Source organism: Canis lupus, chromosome 25, assembly GCF_048164855.1.
Source record: "Canis lupus baileyi chromosome 25, mCanLup2.hap1, whole genome shotgun sequence".
In the NCBI taxonomy this organism is placed as follows: Eukaryota; Metazoa; Chordata; class Mammalia; order Carnivora; family Canidae; genus Canis; species Canis lupus.
In genome coordinates this window covers 38,449,189-38,469,822 of record NC_132862.1, presented here as the reverse complement: position 1 = coordinate 38,469,822, position 20,634 = coordinate 38,449,189, and the positions used below count along the sequence as shown (strand labels likewise).

At 54.4% G+C, this 20,634-nt stretch overlaps 2 protein-coding genes, 1 long non-coding RNA gene and 1 other non-coding gene across 6 annotated transcripts; 3 read left to right on the top strand and 1 right to left on the bottom strand.

Moving 5' to 3' along the window:
* Positions 1 to 230: 230 nt before the first annotated feature.
* LOC140617580 (uncharacterized) lies at positions 231 to 1,655 on the bottom strand. Of its 2 annotated transcripts, none has more exons than XR_012017774.1 (2): positions 1,282 to 1,655; positions 231 to 517 (listed from the first exon to the last, which is right to left on the bottom strand). It is a non-coding gene; the product is annotated as an uncharacterized lncRNA (long non-coding RNA). The 2 variants fall into 2 exon arrangements; XR_012017773.1 differs by lacking the exon at positions 231 to 517 and adding an exon at positions 525 to 1,097.
* On the top strand, positions 634 to 2,420 carry C25H12orf57 (chromosome 25 C12orf57 homolog). The gene is made up of 3 exons (XM_072799243.1): positions 634 to 1,062; positions 1,306 to 1,482; positions 2,185 to 2,420. Exons 1-3 carry the CDS (start codon positions 1,011 to 1,013, stop codon positions 2,334 to 2,336), a joined length of 381 nt encoding a protein of 126 aa, XP_072655344.1. The 5' UTR covers positions 634 to 1,010; the 3' UTR covers positions 2,337 to 2,420.
* LOC140617782 (U7 small nuclear RNA) lies at positions 689 to 750 on the top strand. The gene has a single exon (XR_012017945.1). It is a non-coding gene; the product is annotated as a U7 small nuclear RNA (small nuclear RNA).
* Positions 2,421 to 3,089: 669 nt separating the features above from the next.
* Positions 3,090 to 19,103, top strand: PTPN6 (protein tyrosine phosphatase non-receptor type 6). 2 transcript variants are annotated; one of them, XM_072799215.1, is made up of 16 exons: positions 3,090 to 3,118; positions 7,418 to 7,540; positions 7,740 to 7,934; positions 11,229 to 11,418; positions 11,554 to 11,670; positions 11,777 to 11,890; positions 12,035 to 12,131; positions 12,553 to 12,632; positions 12,812 to 12,961; positions 14,914 to 15,045; positions 15,169 to 15,323; positions 17,720 to 17,787; positions 17,893 to 18,044; positions 18,142 to 18,233; positions 18,607 to 18,727; positions 18,914 to 19,103. In XM_072799215.1, exons 1-15 carry the CDS (start codon positions 3,105 to 3,107, stop codon positions 18,719 to 18,721), a joined length of 1,794 nt encoding a protein of 597 aa, XP_072655316.1. In that variant the 5' UTR covers positions 3,090 to 3,104; the 3' UTR covers positions 18,722 to 18,727; positions 18,914 to 19,103. The 2 variants fall into 2 exon arrangements, with proteins under 2 accessions (XP_072655316.1, XP_072655317.1); XM_072799216.1 differs by lacking the exon at positions 3,090 to 3,118 and adding an exon at positions 6,900 to 7,327.
* The last annotated feature ends 1,531 nt before the right edge of the window (positions 19,104 to 20,634 follow it).

Here is a 20,634-nt window from a genome sequence, read left to right as displayed (position 1 = left end):
GAGGGTTGCAGAGGAGCTCTTGGGAGAGCCCAGGGCCCTGGAACCTGGCTCTGCCGGAGGGGTACCACAGACCCGGTCCCTGCATCCAAGGCTGGGAAGTCCAGATGTGGAGGCGGGGGACGGGCACTCCTCGGCCAGGGTCAGGTCTAAGAAGCCGCTGGCCCCACAGCTGGGAGCCACCAGAGGCCAGAATCCTTTGGGCCGGATAGATTGAGAGACGCTTACGAAGCGGAGGAGCAGGGGCATAGTTTCATTAGGTTAAAGCGATGAGAACTCTGGAGGCGTAAGTACCTCATGGTTTGGGAAGGGGGTGGGAGACCATTTCAGACGTCTAGAAGAGAGGAGGAATCGGAGGACGTCAGGCTGGAGCGCACAGCAGGGACAAGGCCATCTTAGGAGAGCCGGAGAACCGCCCTCGCCCTCGGCCTTCTCAAACATCGGAGGGGGTGTGGCCAGCCTTGCCAGCCAATCAGCTTCGAGTTCATTTGCATAGACTCGAATCAAATGTTCACAAACTCTAGAAATCAATGATATAAATAAGTTTCCTTTTCCCCTGTTTTTCCTTCTGAAAGTCACAATGTTCCCCGTCGGTTATACGTCAATCGAGATTAGGAAACCCCACCCTGAGCTCACCCTCACCAAGAGTGGCATTCCTGGATACCCCATGGTCTCTCCAGGCCACTTCCTGTAGTGTTACAGCTCTTTTAGAATTTGTCTAGCAGGTTTTCCGGTCCTCACCGGAAAGCCCCCCACGGCTCGTTGTCAACAATAGAGGGTTTCGGCTGCGGAGGTCTCTCCGCTCCGGTGCATCTGGCGGCCGGGAGCCTCGGTGGTCTCCTCCGAAGGCGTTTGGGCGGTGGTGCCGCGCTGCGCCGAGAAGCTGCCTCTGCTTCCGGCCGCGGTGGATGCCGCTTCCCTTCCACCCCCGTCAGCCGTGAGAGCTCCTCTCGGCAGCAGCTCCCTTCTCCCAGCGGCTCTGGCTCCGCTGCACGTGCAGCGCTTGGTACCCTATGGCGTCCGCCCCGGCCCCGCCCGCGGCCCTGAGCGCCGAACAAGCCAAGGGTGAGGAGCGTTCTAGCCGCCCGGCGGGCTCCCTGCTGGAGAAGGGTGCGGGGGGAGGTACAGAGCGTGGGGTGTGGGTGCGCCGGTACCCCCCTCCTCCAGGAGCCCTGGCCCCCTGGAGCGACGGAGTTTATCGGGCTGCTATGCCTGCAGTCCACTAATTGCCTGCCCTCTTCCCTGCGTTGCCGGCCGGGCCCGCCTGCCCTGCTCCGCGCCTACCCGGGGACGCGTCTGATTTCGCAGTGGTCCTGGCCGAGGTAATCCAGGCGTTCTCGGCCCCGGAGAACGCCGTGCGCATGGACGAGGCTCGGGACAACGCCTGCAACGACATGGGCAAGATGCTGCAGTTCGTGCTGCCCGTGGCCACGCAGATCCAGCAGGAGGTTATCAAGGCCTATGGCTTCAGCTGCGACGGGGAAGGTGGGTCGGCCTGGGAGTTGGGGTGGACTGGGTCCAGGAGAGGGCGCTGCATCCATCGGATCCCTGAGCCGCCCTCCCTCCTCGGGTCACAGGGAGGCAACCACAATCGGACTGATAGTATTGGGACCGACAGTATTGGCTGTCAGAGCCCTTCAGAGCCTGGTCTGAATTTGTGCCTGGTGAAGTCCAAAGTGCTTTTTGTAGTTACCAGTTATTATACTGTTATCTCATTTTAAGATGAGGAAACAGACTCTAGTAGGAAACTAAGTGCCTGAGGTCACAGCAGAGCTGGACCTGAACCCTCTTCTGATAACTCGTAGTGGGATGTCTCCTGCAGCCCCTCTAAGGTGTTGTAGCTAATCTCTGTTGGAGGGTTGGCTGGTCAGTTTCCTTGATGAGATCATGGTGTTCCCCAAGGGTGCTTCTTGATTCTGCCCTGCTGGTGTGTGTTCAGGTTATAGATTTGGGGTCTTGTGCGTGTTCATGGGACTGAATCGCTAAAATGGTCCACGTGATCACAAGAAGCACACTGCTTTGGGATATTTCATTCATTGCATCCCATCCAGTTGTGCCTTGTTTTGTAGACAGCTACCTGACCAGAGGGGGAGCAGCCAGTGACTCCTGCTCACGCTGCCCTCTCCTGATGTGTGAGGCACACCTGTCCCCTGGGGGTGTGGGTTGATGTTCCACTTCTCCTTGCAGGTGTCCTTAAGTTTGCCCGCTTGGTCAAGTCTTACGAAGCCCAGGATCCTGAGATTGCCAGCTTGTCGGGCAAGCTGAAGGCGCTGTTCCTGCCACCCATGACACTGCCTCCCCACGGGCCTGCTTCTGGTGGCAGTGTGGCTGCCTCCTGAGGCTTGGCCCTCCTCTGCAACACTGCCCAGGAAGGGAAGATCTTGACATTCCGGAGGATAATAAACGTGCCTGTGACAGCCTCAGCATTAGTCTTTTGTGACCCTGACAACCCCCACCTCTTAGTCCCAGATTCCTTCTGCCATTCCAGGTTGCTTCATCTCCCTGTCCAGATCCTTCCTATGCTCCTGCTGGGAATAACCCTGCTTCAGGGCAGGGTGGGAGGACGGACTTACCCCTTAACACCCTGGTGGTGGGGATGGGGGTGGGCCTGCCCAGGTGGCACCTCCTCTGAAGAGTGCAGCTTCCTGAGCTTTTTCAGAGTCCCCTTAGCTTCTGTGTGCGGGGAGGCTCCCCCATTGGTTGGTGTTCCCTTGGCCAGGGTTACTTCCTGGTCTTTGCTCCCACCCATCTTCCCTCCAGCAGCTCTGTCAGCCTAAGCTCCAGGTGGAGCTCCAGGTGGCTCCTCCCCTCCCAAGGGAGGGAGGTGAGGACAGGCAGGCCCTGGACTACTCAGTGGGGCCTGAGGGAAAGGCAGGTGGCTGTGGGTAGTCTGAGGTGAGGCCCTCCCACCGGTCCCTTTTCCTGGGATTATTAGACCAGTGGCTCATTGCTGTGGTGTCATTGGCCTGGCGGGCTGCATCAAGGAGGAAGTAGCCGAGCTCCCAGTGTTCTTCCTCACCTGTTTGGGCTGCTGTGCACAGCTGCGCCCAGGCTCAGCCCCACCCCTTGTGGCCCTCAGCCTGTGACTCTCCTGTCCCTCTGGGGAGATGCTGTCCCGTGGGTAAGTCCCCGGCTCCACCTGGATGCCACAGTCTCCTGTTAGGTTGGGAGAGAGGGGCAGGGTTTATACTCGCTGCTGGCAGGTGTGCAGACCATGAGTGTGTGAGATCTATCGCTGCCCCCTGGCCTGGGTTTGCTTCCTGGCCCTCCCTTGAGATGTGAGGAACTCCAGTCTCATTTAGGCTCCTCAGCCCCCTCCTCCTTTTCTGTAGCACTTTCCCCCTGACAGATGTGTATTTCTTCTCTCCTTGGGTTGGTTGTCTCCCTTCACTCTCTGGTCCCCTGCCTCTGCTGTCTGCTTACCCAAAACCTGGGGTAGCCCACATCATCAGAAATGGAACACGTCTGAAAGGCAAATCTGACAGAGCTCCCCCTTTCCACGTAACTTCCCAACATCTGGTGTTCATGCCACCTTCTTTCCGTGTCCCTTCATTTCCCCCTCCCACGTATCATTTCTTCTATAGATGCATGTTGAGCATGTTAGGGGCCAGGTACTTTTTGAGATGCTGGCAGCCATGTAGTGAAGAAGACAGACACAGTCCTTGCTCTCACTCTTCATTCAAGTGGGAGGCAATAGACACCACAAAGAATCCAATAAATAGGACTAATTTTAGATTTTCAGAAGTGTTATGTGGAAAACGAAGGTGGCTTCTTTGTGTGCTTGCAAATGATTGGGAGCGCCAATGGCATCATTAACTGGAGGGATCCAGGAGGGCTTTCCTGTGGAGATGGCAGGTACACCGAGAGCTGGATGATGATTAAGAGCCAGCCAGGTGGTGACCAAGAGTCAAACGCCTGGGAGGCACAGGCCCTGCTGTGGGAACAAAGGAAGGGGTGCACAGAGCAAAGCAGTGGAGAGGGAGACATGGACCCGCAGTGTCATGTGTGGCCAGGATGGTGTGTCCATGTGTGGGTATTTGCACTGGGCCAGGTACGTGTGTAGATGGACACAGATGGTGAGGTGCATGCACAGAGTGGGACTGTGTGTGCATGTGTATGTTTGTATGTCATCTGTGTATGACAAGCAGGGTGTGTACGTGTAGGACTGAGAGCTGAACATGCCTGTGCATGGCTATTGGTGAGCTTGTTTATTGGACACGTACTCTGCATGAGGCACTATGCTAGCCTTTGAACTTCCGAAGGTGAGCATGACTGACTGTGGACCCCCGCACCCCCTGCAGTGGAGCCCACTCTGCAGATCCTCTTTATGCCTCTAGCTCAGGGAAGGGATATGTGGGCTTTCGGTGGGGCTCAAAGTCCAAGACTGAAAGGGTAGTCAGTATTAGGTCATAAAATAAACAGAACAAATTTCCCAGGTATCAGAAAGGAGGGGGGAAAGGGGGAAAGCCCATTTTTTGGGGGAGAAATTGATGTTTGAAAAAGTGATAAAGTAGTCATTGTAGGAAACCAAGACTTTAACTGAGCTTTGGCACTTTGTTTATTTTTCTTACTTTTTATTGAGGTATAGCATAGTTTTCATGAATGTTAAGCAAACGGCCTGATGAACATCATGTTAAATACACCAGCCAGATTAAGATGCAGAGTGTTCCCAGCACCCCAGTGGTTTCCTAGAAATTGCCATCTCCCAGTCAACTTATTTATTTTTATAAAGGTAATACATATCCATGCTATAACATTCAAAAAAAAAAAATGTAGGCGAAGAAAACATCCAGATCACCAACAGACACATGCTCAACATCGCTCATCATCAGGGAATGCAAGTCAAACCCACAATGAGATACCATCTTATATTCGTCAGAATGGCTAGAGTCAGAAAGACAAGAAATAACAAATGTTGGTGAGGATGTGAAAAAAGGGACCCTTGTGCACTGCTGGGCGGGGGGGAGGTCAATTGGCCCAGCCACTGTGGAAAACAGTATGGAGGTTCCTCAGATAATTAAAAATAGAAAAACCATTTGATCCAGTAATTCCACTACTGGGTAATTACCCACATAAAACAAAAACACTAATTTGAAAATTAGTGAAAATTTGCCACTACGTTCACTGTGGCATTATTTACAGTAGCCAAGGTAAGGAAACAATCCAAGTGTCTAGCGACAGATGAATGGATAAAGAAGATATAATACATACATACGATGGAATATTACTTGGCCATAGAATGAATAAGATCTTGACATTTGTGACAACATGGATGGATCTAGAGGGTACTAGTGAAATAAGTCAGGGAAAGACAAGAACATATGATTTCACTTATACGTAGAATCTAAAACACAAAACAAATGAACAAACCAAAAGCAGAAACATCCATAAACACAGATAATAAACTGATGGTTGCCAGAGGGAAGGGGGAGGGGAGAGGGACAAAATGGGTGAAAGGGGAGTGGGAGGTCCAGGCTTCCAGTTACAGAGTGAAAAACCATGGGGATGAAAGGCACAGCATAGGGAATATAGTCAGTGGTATTGTAATAATGTTGGATGGTGACAGGTGGTTGCTCTGCCTGTGGTGAGCGGAGCGTACTACATAGTCTTGTTGAATCACTATGTCGTACACCTGAAACTAACAACATTGTGTGTCAACTACACGTCAATTAAAAAAATAAAACCGGCATAAGGGAGATGTAAATATCCCTCTCAGCCCTCTCCCCCAGGCTCCCTCCCTGGGGGAAGCCACCAATCTGAGTTTTCTGTGTTTCCTTTGTTGGATTGCTTTCCTCTTGTTTTGGTTTGGTAGCATTTGTGTGTTTTTTTTTTTTTAATTTTTATTTATTTATGATAGTCACAGAGAGAGAGAGAGGCAGAGACACAGGCAGAGGGAGAAGCAGGCTCCATGCACCGGGAGCCCGATGTGGGACTTGATCCCGGGTCTCCAGGATTGCGCCCTGGGCCAAAGGCAGGGGCCAAACCGCTGCGCCACCCAGGGATCCCAGTGTTTGTATGTGGAATTACACATGGGGATCATCATGAGCTCCTGGGGTGTAGGGCCTCTCAATGTCAACCAGCCCTGAGAATATCAATCATGGCAGGGACCTCGGTCCCCAGCCCACAGGAGACAGGCCCCTAGTCACAGTCCTGAGCTCTGAGCCGATTCAGACCAGACCCCTTGACAAGAATCTATGGCTCAGGCATAGGGTGGACATACCCAAGGGGGCTACCCCCACCTGCATTCCTAGATCTGCTGCCCCTTGCATTCTGTTCCTTGGCTCCACTACCTGGTTAGGGCACAGTGGGGCAAAGACTTGGGATAAGAAGTAGAAAAGGTGTAAGTCTGACAGCTGTGCAGGAGTCATTCTGTCCATCCCTCTGTCCCGGTGGTGCCTCTTCAGATGTGTGTGCCAGAGGAGGTGAGGGTGCCTTTCCCTTTGCAAGCATCTGCTTGGCCTTGGCTATTATTTCTAATAAAGTATCCCCTTCCCTGCAGCCCCCAGTGGACAAGAGGTCCCCACCTCTGTCCTTTGAGTCCCCAAGGGCTGGCATACAGCTGCTAAAATCCCTGGCTTGGGAACCACAGTGTGAGGTCACATCCCAGCACCACCCCTTACCGACTGGCTGACCTCAGGCAAGTTCCCTACATTCTGTGAGCCTCAGATTCCTCCTCTGTAAAATGGGGGAAAAAACAGCATGTGCTTTGTGGGGCTATTAGGAAGAATAAACCAGATGAGGTACATAAATGACATGCTAGCATGGTGCCTGGCCTACAGTGAGACTCTGTGGAACGAGAGTTGTCACCGTCACCATTATCACGAGCTTGGACAGGGGAGGGGAAGGGTGTGTGGAAGCAGCCTGTGGAGGAAGATGAGATGGCCTGTGACTGCAGGGGTTCATGCTTATGAAGCGTGGCCTCCACACATCAGGTGCCAGGCATAGCTGTGTCCCTATGTTGTGTGTCGTCACGTTTGCAGAGTGCCATGCTCCTGGAGCCTTTGATGGCAGCCGTGTGGGAAGTGGGCCCCATCCCCACCCCCACTGCCACCCCGCTTGGCTTCTCTTCGCTCTGCCCTAAAACGAGAAGTACAGTGAGTTCCCCCAAGGGGTCGGCCGCGCCCCTTCCTGTCCCCGCCCTGCTGCCGGCTGGCCCTGGGGCCAGTGGAGTGGCAGCCCCAGAACCCACGGCCAGGGCTGACAGGCAGCCTGGGCGCTCGAGCAGAGCCGTGTGGAGGCCTTAGGCCCAGAGCTCTCTGCCCGCCCGGACTCGCCAGTGCACCTCGTTCCCTGCACCCCTTTCCTCTCAGGGAGCCCCCAGGATGGTGAGGTAAGGTCCTGGGGCCTGCGGGATGCAGGAGGCAAGGGGGCCCTGCGGATGGAAGGAAGGACCTCTCCTCATTGCTCTGCGGGCCTCCAGGTGGTTTCACCGAGACCTCAGCGGGTTGGATGCAGAGACCCTGCTCAAGGGCCGCGGTGTCCATGGAAGCTTCTTGGCCCGGCCCAGTCGCAAGAACCAGGGTGACTTCTCCCTCTCCGTCAGGTAGGTGGCCCCCAACTCCGGCCAGGGCAAGTGGCTCCCTTCTGGTTCCCTTGTGGCAGTGCCGACTCCCCAGGCCCCGGCACCCAATGTGTCCCCCCCGCCCCCTGTGTGTGCCTGGGACTCTGGACCTCAGCCCATCCCCCCTCTGTCCCCATCTCTCCTCTTGCACCCACTGGTCTCACCACCCGGTGCCCTGCAGGGTGGGGGATCAGGTGACCCACATTCGGATCCAGAACTCAGGAGATTTCTATGACCTGTATGGAGGGGAAAAGTTTGCGACGCTGACAGAGCTAGTGGAGTACTACACGCAGCAGCAAGGCGTCCTGCAGGATCGAGATGGCACCATCATCCACCTCAAGTACCCGCTGAACTGCTCCGACCCCACCAGTGAGAGGTGAGGGGCTTCCTGGCCCACTCCCACGTGGAGGCGGGCTGACTTCCACCCTGTCCTGCCCAGGGCTCTGTGGGCCTCTTTCTTCTGTGTGATCCCAGGCTCATGCCTCAGGGGACATCACCTTCCCCTTTTCCAGGGTCTCCACCAGCTGGCAACCCAGGCCCTCCTAGTGATGGAGAGGCCTAGTGGCTACATTTGGTAGTAGGCCAGCTCTGTTGTTAGAAAGCTCTCCTTCCTTCTGTGGAAACAAATCTGCCTTGCCATACTATTCTTTCCTCCAGGACAGGTTAATACATGGAGAGATTGATGTTGAGGAGGAACATAGGGACTTATATTTATGAGGACATTTAATGCTTTATCTCAGTAACACAGTGATGACGGGTCTCCTTTTGGGGACTTGGGAGAGCTTGACCAGTCCCTTGCCTGGAACACAGATCGGTGGATAACTATGATATGGTCGTGTGTGCAAGGGGCCTAGTATCTGGGCACAGGGTAGTACTCAAGGCATTGCCCTCCTGTCCCCTTTGGCTCCAAAGATGTGGTCTCCAGGACCGGGCAGGCTGCCCCTCACATGGTCTCCCTAAAGCATGGGTGGGGGTTGGGAGCCTGAACACTCAGCGTTACACTGGGGGCTTATTTCAGCAGCTGTATCCCAGTGACAGCTCCATTAAGGTGAATGGCAGACGAATAATTCTAGTAGCTTTTTTTTTTTTTTTTTTTTTACGTTCTGGGGCCAAGGCAGCTTGCTCTTGTCCTGTATTTGTGCATTGACTGTTGACCTAATGATGGACCTTGATTCCATCAGTTTTCACTCTTTCTAAGATGCATGCCTCTTAACTTGCCCAGTATTTTTGTTCAAGTCACTGATGGCAAGTTTGAGATGCGTGAGGATGAGGCCTAGGTGAGGGCCTCGTGGCCCACTGCTGGACACCATTCTCCAGCCAACATGAAGCCATCAATCCGTTTCCTTTGAAGCCACCTCTTGGAGGAGTAAAGCCCAAGCTTGGATGACTGCTCATGGTGGCCCTCCTTGGTCCTTTCTTGGTATCCACACCCTTTTGCCCTCTTCCTCCATCCTGCTGACAGCATTCATGGGGGTTTGCCACTCAGACCCTCTTGAACTCTTGGGGTCCTCTCTTCCTCTTTGGCCTAAACCAGCCTCTGCCCTGCTAGATGGTGGGCTGGTGGAGCCCCTAGAGGAGCAGGAGGTTGTGGATGGAGCCAGAAGAAGGAAGGAGAAGCTCTCCTTGGGAGAGCCTGAGGCCTGGAGTAGCAGGAGGAGGACAGAGCTGGGGGCTGGCAGGGAGGGAAGAATAGAGGGTATTGAGGCCAGGGAAGCTGACTCTCAGAAGCCTTTTTGGTCCCTCACATCAGGACACCTGGCTAACCCCTGACCTTGGGATTGTGTATGGGAGGCTCTTTCTCCATCCCTCTCTTGTGTTCCTGGCTCTGGAGGCTGCCCCTCCTCCTCTGAGGGAATTTGCATTTGTCCCGCCAATGGCTAGCACTCTGCCTGTGGTCAGCCTGATATTTGCATGGAAACTTCCTCATCCTGGGCCAGGGGGACGAGGGTCAGCCCCCACCCCATTGCCAGAGTGGGCGTGTGTGTGTGGGGTGTGCCCTGGTCTATCCCTGAATGGTGGGGTGGGGTGGCCTCCCAGGTACTGCTCCTGGACAGGGCAGGAGTGTGTCTGGGCAGGACCCATGTGCTCCTCCATCCTCCCCCCCATCCCTGCGGTTGGAAAATGCCCCCTCCCCTGGTCCCTGGGCTGAGGAAACCTCACACCCTCACTTCTCACTCTCTCCCCAGAAGGAGTTTTGTGTTTTTTCCATCACGTGGTTTCCTGTGGGGCTGGGCATTGTGGGGCTACGGTTTCCTCCTGGGAAGGGGGTGTGCTTCGGGGAAAGGTCCTAGTTCTGCTTTCTGCCCTTTCTGAGCCCCTCTGAGCCCCAGTCTCCCCTCCAGTGATGTTATCCTGAGCCCCCCAGAGCCCCCCAAACCACCGCTTCCCCCGCAGGGTTGTCTGTCTTCCCTGTTATTGAGGGGTTGGTGGCCCCATGAATCCCTTGTGACCCCCATCTCCACTGCCCTTGCTGTTTGGCCTCTTTGTTTCTCTTGGTCTCCCTCTTCTTTCCCTAATCAGTCCTGGCTTTCCTGGGACCCTTCCTCAGTTTTTCCCCTCCAGTTGTTCTGCATATGGCCTGCCTTTCTGTCTCTGGCTTAACACTCTCAGAGGCAGGTCTGGTTAGAACTCCCGAAGCTTCCTTAGCAGGCCAGGGCCTTGGGCCAGTGTACGATCGCTCAGCTTCAGGTTCCTCGTCTGTAAAATGAAATGGTCCCTACCTCTCAGCATTTTTGTGAGAGCAATGGACCTAAATATGGTGGTGGCTTTGAGGGGTGCCTGGCTGGCTCAGTTGGAGGCGCGTGCAACTCTTGATTTCGGACTTTAAGTTTGAACCCCACGATGGGTGTAGAGATGACTTTAAAAAAATCGTTAAGCCACTTGCGTGGCTCAGTTGGTTAAGTGTCTGCCTTTGGCTCAGGTCATGATCTCAGGGTCCTGGGATCGAGTTCTGCATTGGGCTCCCTGCTCAGCTGGGAATCTGCTTCTTCCTCTTCCTCTCCCTCTGTCCCCCTGACTCGTGCTCTCACACATTCTCTCTCTCTCTCTCTCAAATAAATAAAATCTTTAAAAAAAAGTCTTGGGGTGCCTGGATGGCTTAGTCGGTTAAGTATTTGCCTTTGGCTTCGGTCGTGATCCCAGGGTCCTGGGATGGAGCCCCACGTCGGGCTCCTTGCTCCGAGAAGACTCTGCCTCTCCCTCTCCTTCTGCCTCTCCCCACCCACCTCTCATGCTCTCTCACTCACTGTTGCTCACTCTTTCTCTGAAATTTTTTATTTTATTTTGTTTTATTTTATTTTATTTTATTTTATTTTATGAGAGACACAGAGAGAGAGAGAGAGCTGCAGAGACACAGGCAGAGGGAGAAGCAGGCTCCATGCAGGGAGCCCGACGTGGGACTCGATCCCAGGACCCTGGGGTCACACCCTGGGCTGAAGGCGGCGTTAAACCGCTGAGCCACCCAGGCTGCCCTCTCTCTGAAATTAAAAAAAAAAAAATCTTTAAGATTTTTTAAAAAAAGTCTTAAAAATATATGGTGGATTTGAAAGCATCTAACATGGTGCGTGGCACGTCACAGTCACTCGATTTCCCTGTCCCCCTCTATGAATGTCTCTGCTTGGTGCTGGCCCCTTGGCTCAAGTATCACCTTCCCCAATGTCGCCTTCTCTAGGTGGTACCATGGCCACATGTCTGGGGGGCAGGCAGAGACACTGTTGCAGGCCAAGGGTGAACCCTGGACATTTCTCGTGCGTGAGAGTCTCAGCCAGCCTGGAGATTTTGTGCTGTCCGTGCTCAGTGACCAACCCAAGGCTGGCCTGGGCTCCCCGCTCAGAGTTACTCATATCAAGGTCATGTGTGAGGTAAGGCCACTGAGTGGTGGGAGGGCATCCTGCCAGGCGCCAGGTGGGGAGGATGAGCCTGGGCTTTGGTCCAAGGCTGGGGGTCGAGGGAGGGAGACTCAGGTCATGTGAGTGGCCTGACTTGGCATCCCTCAGGGTGGACGCTACACGGTGGGTGGTGCAGAGACCTTTGACAGCCTCACAGACCTGGTGGAGCATTTCAAGAAGACAGGGATTGAGGAGGCCTCGGGTGCCTTCGTCTACCTGCGGCAGGTGAGAGGGGTGGGCCTGGCTGCCTCCTTCCGTTTTCCTGAGCAATCCCTCAGACACCGGGGCTTCTGAGATAGCAAGTTGCTGACCTCCCCCTGTCCTCGCCCAGCCATACTATGCCACTCGGGTGAATGCAGCTGACATTGAGAATCGGGTCTTGGAACTCAACAAGAAGCAGGAGTCTGAGGACACAGCCAAAGCCGGCTTCTGGGAGGAGTTTGAGGTGTGTGGTGGGCACCGTCAGGGTGACTGGCGTGGCGACCCCGCTCCCTGTCTCCCCACCTCTCACACTGGTCTGCTCCATTGTATCTCCGGGCACGATGCCCCTCCAGGGGCTGGAGCTTTATTTCCCTCTCTCTCCCCTCAGAGTCTGCAGAAGCAGGAGGTGAAGAATTTGCACCAGCGGCTGGAAGGGCAGCGGCCAGAGAATAAGAGCAAGAACCGTTATAAGAACATTCTCCCGTGTGAGCACCATACCTGCAGGCAGCCTCCATCCTTCCCCCTTCCCAGGCAGCGGCTCTTCACCCAGGAGACTCCCCTTCCCCGAGCCAACCTCCACCCCATCTCACGGGTCTCTGCCCCCCGCTCCAGGAGGGTCTACCTCCACACCCACACAACAGAGCCTCCCTGCATCCAGGAAGCCTCTGCTCCTGTCAGGGGAGCCTCCTCACATCCCGCCATCCACCCTCCTCCCCACCATCCACCATCCTCCCTCCTTGGAAACCTTCACCCCCCTTCCCCTGCAGATCCTCCACCCCTGCCTTCCCACAGTGCTCTAAGAGCCTCCTGGCTTCTGAGACAAGAATGGCCTGTGAGCATAGGAAGGGTCTAATCCAGGGGCTGGTGAGCTCTTGGCTGACCCAGGCCTGTCTTGTTTCCTCCCAGTTGACCACACCCGAGTGATCCTGCAGGGACGTGACAGTAACATCCCTGGGTCCGACTACATCAACGCCAACTACGTCAAGGTTGGTGGCACCCACTTGTCAAGGGAGGAGAAGCCGGGCCCTGGGGATTCCCCGTCTCTGGGCGGGTGCTAGATCCAGAGACATGTAGGCAAGGCTGAAGCCGGCCAGTTAGCAGGTGAGTGGGGGGAGGGTGCAGGGACTCACAGTCCTGGGGTGCAGCTCTCTACACTTGCTTCCAGAACGAGCTGTTAGGCCCCGATGAGAACACTAAGACCTACATCGCCAGCCAGGGCTGCCTGGAGGCCACAGTCAATGACTTCTGGCAAATGGCATGGCAGGAGAACACCCGCGTCATCGTCATGACCACCCGGGAGGTGGAGAAAGGCCGGGTAAGGCCGAGTCCTATACTGTCCCCTGGTCCCCACCTCCAACCCCTCCCCAGTGCTTGCTCTCCACCACCATTAAACCAGAGAAACTCCAGATACCAGGGCAGGAAGGAACCTCAGAGGGCAAGGTCCAACCCTTGTTGGGAAACTGAGGCACAGAGACACTCTTGGGGATATACTATCTCCCAGATCCCTTCTTCCAACCTGGGGCTCTCCTGACCACCAGACTCAGGTTTTATTTGTTTATTTTTATTTTAAAAAATATTTTATTTATTTATTCATTAGAGATACACAGAGAGAGGCAGAGACACAGGCAGAGGGAGCAGCAGGCTCTCTGTGGGGAGCCAGATGTGGGACTCGATCCCAGGACCCTGGGATCAGGCCCTGAGTGGAAGGCAGACGCTTAACCGCTGAGTCACCCAGGCATCCCTATTTTTATTTTTTTAAGATTTCATTTATTCATTAGAGAGAGAAAAAGCACATGAGTGTGTGTGTGTGTGTGTGTGTAGGGGGGGGAGTGCAGAAGGAGAGGGAGAAACAGATACCCCACTGAGCAGGGAACCCCATGTGATATGGGGCTCCATCCCAGGATCCTGAGATCAGGACCTGAGCTGAAGTCAGACGCTCAACTGACTGAGCCACACAGGCACCCCCAGACCCAGGTTTTATTTTTTTTATTTTTTTTTATTTTTTTATTTTTTTTATTTATTATTTATGATAGTCACAGAGAGAGAGAGGCAGAGACACAGGCAGAGGGAGAAGCAGGCTCCATGCACTGGGAGCCCGACGTGGGATTCGATCCTGGATCTCCAGGATCGTGCCCTGGGCCAAAGGCAGGCGCCAAACCACTGCGCCACCCAGGGATCCCTTTTTTTTTTTTTTAAATTTTTATTTATTTATGATAATCACAGAGAGAGAGAGAGAGAGAGAGAGAGAGAGGCAGAGTCACAGGCAGAGGGAGAAGCAGGCTCCATGCACCGGGAGCCTGACGTGGGATTCGATCCCGGGTCCCCAGGATCGCGCCCTGGGCCAAAGGCAGGCGCCAAACCGCTGCGCCACCCAGGGATCCCTAGACCCAGGTTTTAAATGGGCTTTCTTCCTTAAAGTGTCCCTTGCCAGAAGCAACCTGCCTCCTGTCCTCTCTGCCTCATAACTCTCTCTGGAGTCTGCCCCTCACCCTCACCCTCACCCCACTGCCCAGCTGGCCTCCCTCCCTGTGGGCTGCCCCCTCCTCCCACATGTCTGCACAGAAGTCAGAGGGGTCCCTCTTAGAGCATGCACTGCATCAAGATGCTCCCTGGCTCCCTGGGAATTTTTCGGTGGCTCCCAGTTGTCTTCCGGATAAAGTCACACTCTAAGACCTGGCACTCAAGGCATGGTGGCTTCCCTACAACGTTCCGCCCTGCCTCAGGTTCTCACGCCTTGGCACAAGCTTGCTTTCTGCTAGGAAAGGACTTCCTCTCTCTGTACTATCTCTGCTGGACAGACTCCTCATTTTTGAAGACCCTGCTCAAATGCTCCCTCCTCTGTGAAGCCACCTCTGATTTCCTCCATAATCTAGAGGGAGGGTTACCCTCTCCCTCTGTACCCTGTGCCCCTGAGTGGCTCTGTTTTCCCTGCTCTGCTGTCTCTCTGTGAATACATAGAGACATAGAGGCCCAGATTGCTTTGTAGTTATGTTTGGGACTCCAGCATGGTCTGTACAACTTCAGATACGTTGTGTGCCCCAGCCGGTGTTTACTGAATGAATTGTAAGGCCAAGTGGCTCAGTCAGGCCTCACCACCTGCTGGTGGCCAGCAGGACCAGATCCCCCCTCTGACTCTTGGCCAGCATCTCCATTCATCCAGCAAATGTTAACTGGGCCAGCACCAGGGACTCAGGATCTCAAAAGGGGCCTGGAACATGCCCCCATACATTCTGTGCCTCATTTCTCACTGCCACCCTCCCTTTGCAGAACAAGTGTGTCCCGTATTGGCCAGAGGTGGGCACTCAGCGTGCGTATGGACCCTACGTAGTTACCAACTGCAGGGAACATGACGCTGCAGAGTACAAACTCCGTACTTTACAGGTCTCCCCACTGGAAAATGTGAGTATTCTCCACTCCTGCCTCACTCCTGGGGCCCTTCCTTGGATCTGTTGTTTTGTCTGGTTGGGTGGGATGGGGAGATGTGTGGGAACAGAGGGCACTGGCCCTATGCGCTCTGCCCAGGAGGACCTGGTTCGGGAGATCTGGCACTACCAGTACCTGAGCTGGCCTGACCATGGGGTTCCCAGTGAGCCTGGAGGTGTCCTCAGCTTCCTGGACCAGATCAACCAACGGCAGGAAAGTCTGCCTCATGCAGGCCCCATCATTGTGCATTGCAGGTGAGAACAATAATGATGTGAGTAGTAGTAATAAAAATAAAAGAGAGGTCCTGAGATCAGGACCTGAGCTGAAGTCAGATGCTCAACTGACTGAGCCACCCAGGCACCCCCAGACCCAGATTTTATTTTATTTATTTATTATTTATTTATATTTTATGATAGTCAGAGAGAGAGAGAGAGAGAGAGAGAGAGAGAGGCAGAGACATAGGCAGAGGGAGAAGCAGGCTCCATGCACCGGGAGCCCGACGTGGGATTCGATCCCGAGTCTCCAGGATCGCGCCCTGGGCCAAAGGCAGGCGCCAAACCGCTGCGCCACCCAGGGATCCCCAGACCCAGGTTTTAAATGGGCTTTCTTCCTTAAAGTGTCTCTTGCCACCGAGGCAAGATAAAAAACAAAAAACAAAAAACAAAACAAAACAACTTTTATTTTTTTTCAATAAAAATAAAAGTAGTAGCTGGCTAGTAAATACTGCTAACTCAGTGCCCTGGAAGCACTAATTTACATGTTAACTCATTAAATGCCTCCGCCTGCTCATGGCCTCATCCGGGCTCCTTGATGGTTCCAGATCCAAGGCGGAAGCGTAGCTTGAGCTAACCCCACTGATTGATCCTGTGCCTGAGGGGTGGCTTCTTTAGAGACTTCCCTGTACGTACCATCTCACCCAACCCTGCCAAATACCCATGAGGAAATAGGCCCAGCGACTTGCCAGCTGGCCAGCGGGAAAGTGCACTGACGCTCACCACACACCTAGGCTCTGGTCGCTCCTGTTGTCTCTCACGGGCTTCCTCAGCCTGTATTTCTTCTTGGGCCCTGCCACCTTCTATCTGGGGTCGGTGTGGCTCTCCATTTTTTCTTTTTTCTATCCATAGCCCCAGGGATGCTTAGCCTTCCTCTTTCTCCCCCTTCCCAGCTAGTGACCCCAGCTTGGCCTCCAGGTTGTGTGGGGATGGGTGATGTCTTCCAAAGGGGCACATGTATCTCTAGGTCACTGGAGGACCTCGTGTTCATGATCAGGAGACCCTGTTCCTGCTAGGCAGCAAGGGGGGTGCGGTCAGCAAGGAGGAGTGAGGGGCAGAGTCCTCACTGACCTGGCCTGGGTCCGTGGGGGGCCGTGGGTGCAGGTTCCTGGACAGACACCGTAGATTAAAATTCTGGCTCTTCTACTCACTGGCTGTGTGTGTGATCTCAGACAAATTACTTCACTTCTCTGACCCTTAGATTCCTCATTTGTCACTGCAGGCTCTCCTGTGGTTGATGTGAGGATTCAATAAGCCCCCGTCCCTGTGTCTGGAACGTAGTAATCCCTCAAGAAATGGGAGCCGTTGCTGGTTTAATAACTCCCATTAGGCTGGGAATGGGGAAATGGGAGCCTGCTTCATCTGCTTCCCTTCCTACTCCCTTCAAGTGACCCCAGGCTGGGGCCTCACATGTCTTCCTTCTTCCCACCAGCAACTTTTGCCCTGGGGCAGGGCTGGGTGGGCTGAATCTGGGGGTGCCCCTCACATGTCATCTCAGGGACTCTGCCTCTGGGGGCCGGCCCATTGCTAAGTACGACCCTCCTGTTACTCCCCTTCCACTTCTTGAAATCCCCATGGCCTTTATTTAGATGTTACAGGAAGGAAGTGGGTAAGGGGGGGTTATTTTTGACAATCTGGGTTTGAAATTAGTGCAACTCAGGCCACTAGCCTGGCGGCCCCGCGAAGCAGACAGAACTGGGGTCTCTGAGGGATCCTGAGTTTCCTGGGATCTGTTTGCTCTAGGATGCTGGTGGAGGGTGGGGAAAGAAGGGAGACCTCACACTTCACACAGCATCTCCGCATCATCTCCTGACCCCAGTGACCTTTCTGCCCTGCTGCCTCAAGGGCTGCCCTTTCCTGGTCTTCAGGGTCTGAAAAAAACGGGAAACAAAGTCCTCTCGAAAGAAGATCTAAATAAAACTTTTGAAGAGTGCGAGGTGGGGCTGGGGTGTGCAGTGGCGGGGAAGCCTCATTCAAGCCAAGGGTGCGGGAGAGGGTCAGGGGAGGCCCAGAGTGCCAGAGTGGGTGGGGGGAGGGACCCTGGTGGGCTGAAGAGCAGCCCCCAGCCAGCAATGAGGAGGCAGAGCAGGAAGTGGAAGGGTGAGATGCTGGAAAGAAGGAAGGCCAGGCGGGGCGGCCCTGGGAGAACTGGGCCCACCCACAAATCCCTTGGCTGAAGTGTTGAGTGCAAGTGCCCGGAACTCAGGGTCCGGCAGGCTTCTGCCTCTGGTTAGGCTGCCCAGTGACCCCGGGCACGTTACCTCATCTCGCCGGAGCCTCAGTTTCATCCTGCCACCGTGCTGGAGTTGAACGCTGGGGCTCTCCCTTCCTGGTGAGGCATGGCCGGGGCCTCTGATGGTGCCCCCTTCCCTCCCCAGTGCAGGCATCGGCCGCACAGGAACCATCATTGTCATCGACATGCTCATGGAGAGCATCTCCACCAAAGGTGAGGGTGACCCATGGGCGATGCAGGTGTTGGGGGTGTTGGGTGAGCGGCCCCTCAGTGTCCTCCTCTGCCTGGGCCTGAGGTCCAACTGTCATGCCTGCCCAGGGTTGGACTGTGACATCGACATCCAGAAGACGATCCAGATGGTGCGGGCGCAGCGCTCGGGCATGGTGCAAACGGAGGCACAGTACAAGTTCATCTATGTGGCCATCGCCCAGTTCATTGAAACCACGAAGAAGAAGCTGGAGGTCATGCAGGTATGTGCAGAGCAGGGCTCAGCAGAGCGGTGGGGGGCCGTGGGTGTCTCCTGGTCCTGCTGGGACCACTGCCCTCCCACCACACTTCTGCCCACAGTCCCAGAAGGGCCGGGAGTCAGAGTATGGGAACATCACCTACCCCCTAGCCATGAAGAACGCCCATGCCAAGGCATCCCGCACCTCTTCCAAGTAAGTGACCCCTGCCTACCCTCCTCCCTGGCCCGATCCTTCCTTTCCAGAGATGACAAGTGCCGCTGTCAGGGAGACCTGGGTTCAAGTTCAAGCTTGCCTCTTACTCCCTCTGCTCACAAATATTCCCTGAGTGTCCTCTACCTGGGTCCCATGCCAGGTCCTGGTGGTATTACTAATGTGTGAGATGGAGCTGTTGCCCGCAAGGAGCTTCTAGTCTAGGGAAAGGACGCTGACCGGGTCTCCTTTCTCCTGGCCTAAGTTTGTTCACCTGTGAAACAGGGGTGGGCCAGAGGCGGCTGCTGGTGCTGGGTAATCCTGCCCCATCTCCTGACCTGTGGCAACTGCCCGCACTTGCCCACCCCACCTGCAGACACAAGGAGGACGTATATGAGAATTTGCAGAGTAAGAACAAGAAGGAGGAGAAGGTGAAGAAGCAGCGGTCGGCGGACAAGGAGAAGAGCAAGGGTTCCCTTAAGAGGAAGTGAGCCAGGGTATGGCCTCTCTGCTCCGGGCTCCGCCTTGCCCTGCCCCAAGTGTTCCCTGGATCCAATGCTTTCACCTGGATGGTTGGGGTGGCTACAACCTCACCCTGCCCTTTTTCCAACCATTCTGGATCCTTTTGATCCCCTTTTCGGGTCCAGGCACCCTCTTACTCTCTTACTCCCTTCTCTCTGCAGCCTCAGGCCTGATCCTTGCAGAGGCCTCCCGTGGACCAACCACAGCCGGAACTTAGGAGCCCGCCCCCATTCTATTGTAATTTAAAAGACTGCATCCCTACTTCCCTCTTCCTGACCCTGTATATAGCCCAGCAAGGCCCCAGGTGGCCCTAGGCCCTTTACTCTTGTAAATAAAGCCCCAGGGAATCACTGTGTGTGGGTCTCTAATTCTGAACGCTTGGGTAGGAGGGGGCTCAGAAGGGGACGAAGAGGGAGGTGTGTGTGTGTGTGTGTGTGTGTGTGCGCCCGGTCGCATGAATTAAAGCTAGGCCTTCACAGCCATACAGACCTGGTTCTGGATTCTGCTAAACATACTAGGAGTGTGACCATGGGCCAGGTTCCTCAGCCTGTCCTTTCAGGGAAGAATGATCAAAGGCATAGCGTAGGGAATATAGTCAATGGTGTTGTGATAGTTGTATGATAACAGATGGTGGCTACACTTACTGTGGTGAGCGAGTGTAACATACAGACTTGTGGAATCACTATGTTGTATACCTGAAACTAATGTAACATTGTGTGTGAACTATACTTCACTTAAAAAAATATATATATATATATATAATAAAATGGAGGATGATCCTGACAGAGTGATTGTGAAGATCATTGTGACAAGGGAGAAAGACCACAACTGGCAATGATAATTCATTACACACTTGTCATGCGTTAGGCACCACTTAAAACACTACAGATATATATTTTTTAAAGATTTTATTTAACCATTTGACACGCAGAGAGAGAGAGGCCACAAGCATGGGGAGCAGCAGAGGGAGAGGGAGAAACAGGCTCCCTGCTGAGCAGGGAGCCCCAGGTGGGAGTTGATCACCAGTCAAAGGTCAACACTTAACCAACTGAGCCAATCAAGTGTCCCCAAAAGACTACACATATTAATTCAGTCTACGTACCTGTGTCACTTTCATTTCACTGTGGGGGAAACCAAGGCACAGATCAACTACATGACTTGCTCACAGGTGCAGAACTACTGAGTAGTGAAGCTAGGATTCTAGCTCAGGCCGCCTGGCTCCAGAACACATACTCCTGGAGGCATGGCCAGGGTCGCCCTGAGGGGACACAAGCACACTCCTCTGGGACTGACTTCTAGATCTGAGAGCCAAAGTCAGGAAGCACAGGCCTAGCACCACCCACCACCCCTCCCCTCTCTGGGCCCCTGCGGGCTCATGAGTGCCTCTTGCTCCTCCCTTCTCTGGGGCCACCGCTGCCCCTGTGCTCCTGGCAGTTTTATTTTTGTTCCCTCTTCCTTGCCCTGTGTCCAGGGTGAACTGCTAGAGACTCCTTCCTTGTGTTAGGGCTTTACCTTGATTAAAGGTCCGGGTCCTGGCGACGGAAGCCTGTGAAGTTCTGCCTGGGAAGGACTGGCTCCCTGCTGCAGGCCAGGCCAAGGAGGGCACTGACCCTGACTGTTGTACAGCAGGTGCTTTATGGTTGGGTGTCCACTGTGTCACAGGCCCTGGAGCAGTGCTGGGGCACGGCGTGAACAAGACAGTTCCTGTCGTGGGGAGCTAGGAGGCAGAAACAGGCCACAAACAGCAAATACGTACAGATAGGTGTTAAGGATGCAAACAAAGGAGTCAGGGGGCGCGGGGTGGGGAGAGGAGACAGAGAGAGAGATGGCTCGAGAGAGGAGAGATTGGATTGGGCCACACTATAGCTCCTGGGGCCATCGC

Bases quoted from the DNA above. Each gene is read 5' to 3' on its own strand.
- C25H12orf57 (XM_072799243.1), top strand. From the start codon at position 1,011: ATGGCGTCCGCCCCGGCCCCGCCCGCGGCCCTGAGCGCCGAACAAGCC. The intron at 1,063-1,305 runs GTGAGGAGCGTT...CTGATTTCGCAG, and splicing joins GAGCGCCGAACAAGCCAAGG to TGGTCCTGGCCGAGGTAATC. The intron at 1,483-2,184 runs GTGGGTCGGCCT...TTCTCCTTGCAG, and splicing joins CTTCAGCTGCGACGGGGAAG to GTGTCCTTAAGTTTGCCCGC.
- PTPN6 (XM_072799215.1), top strand. The intron at 12,132-12,552 runs GTGAGCACCATA...GTTTCCTCCCAG, and splicing joins TTATAAGAACATTCTCCCGT to TTGACCACACCCGAGTGATC. The intron at 18,234-18,606 runs GTAAGTGACCCC...CCCCACCTGCAG, and splicing joins GCATCCCGCACCTCTTCCAA to ACACAAGGAGGACGTATATG.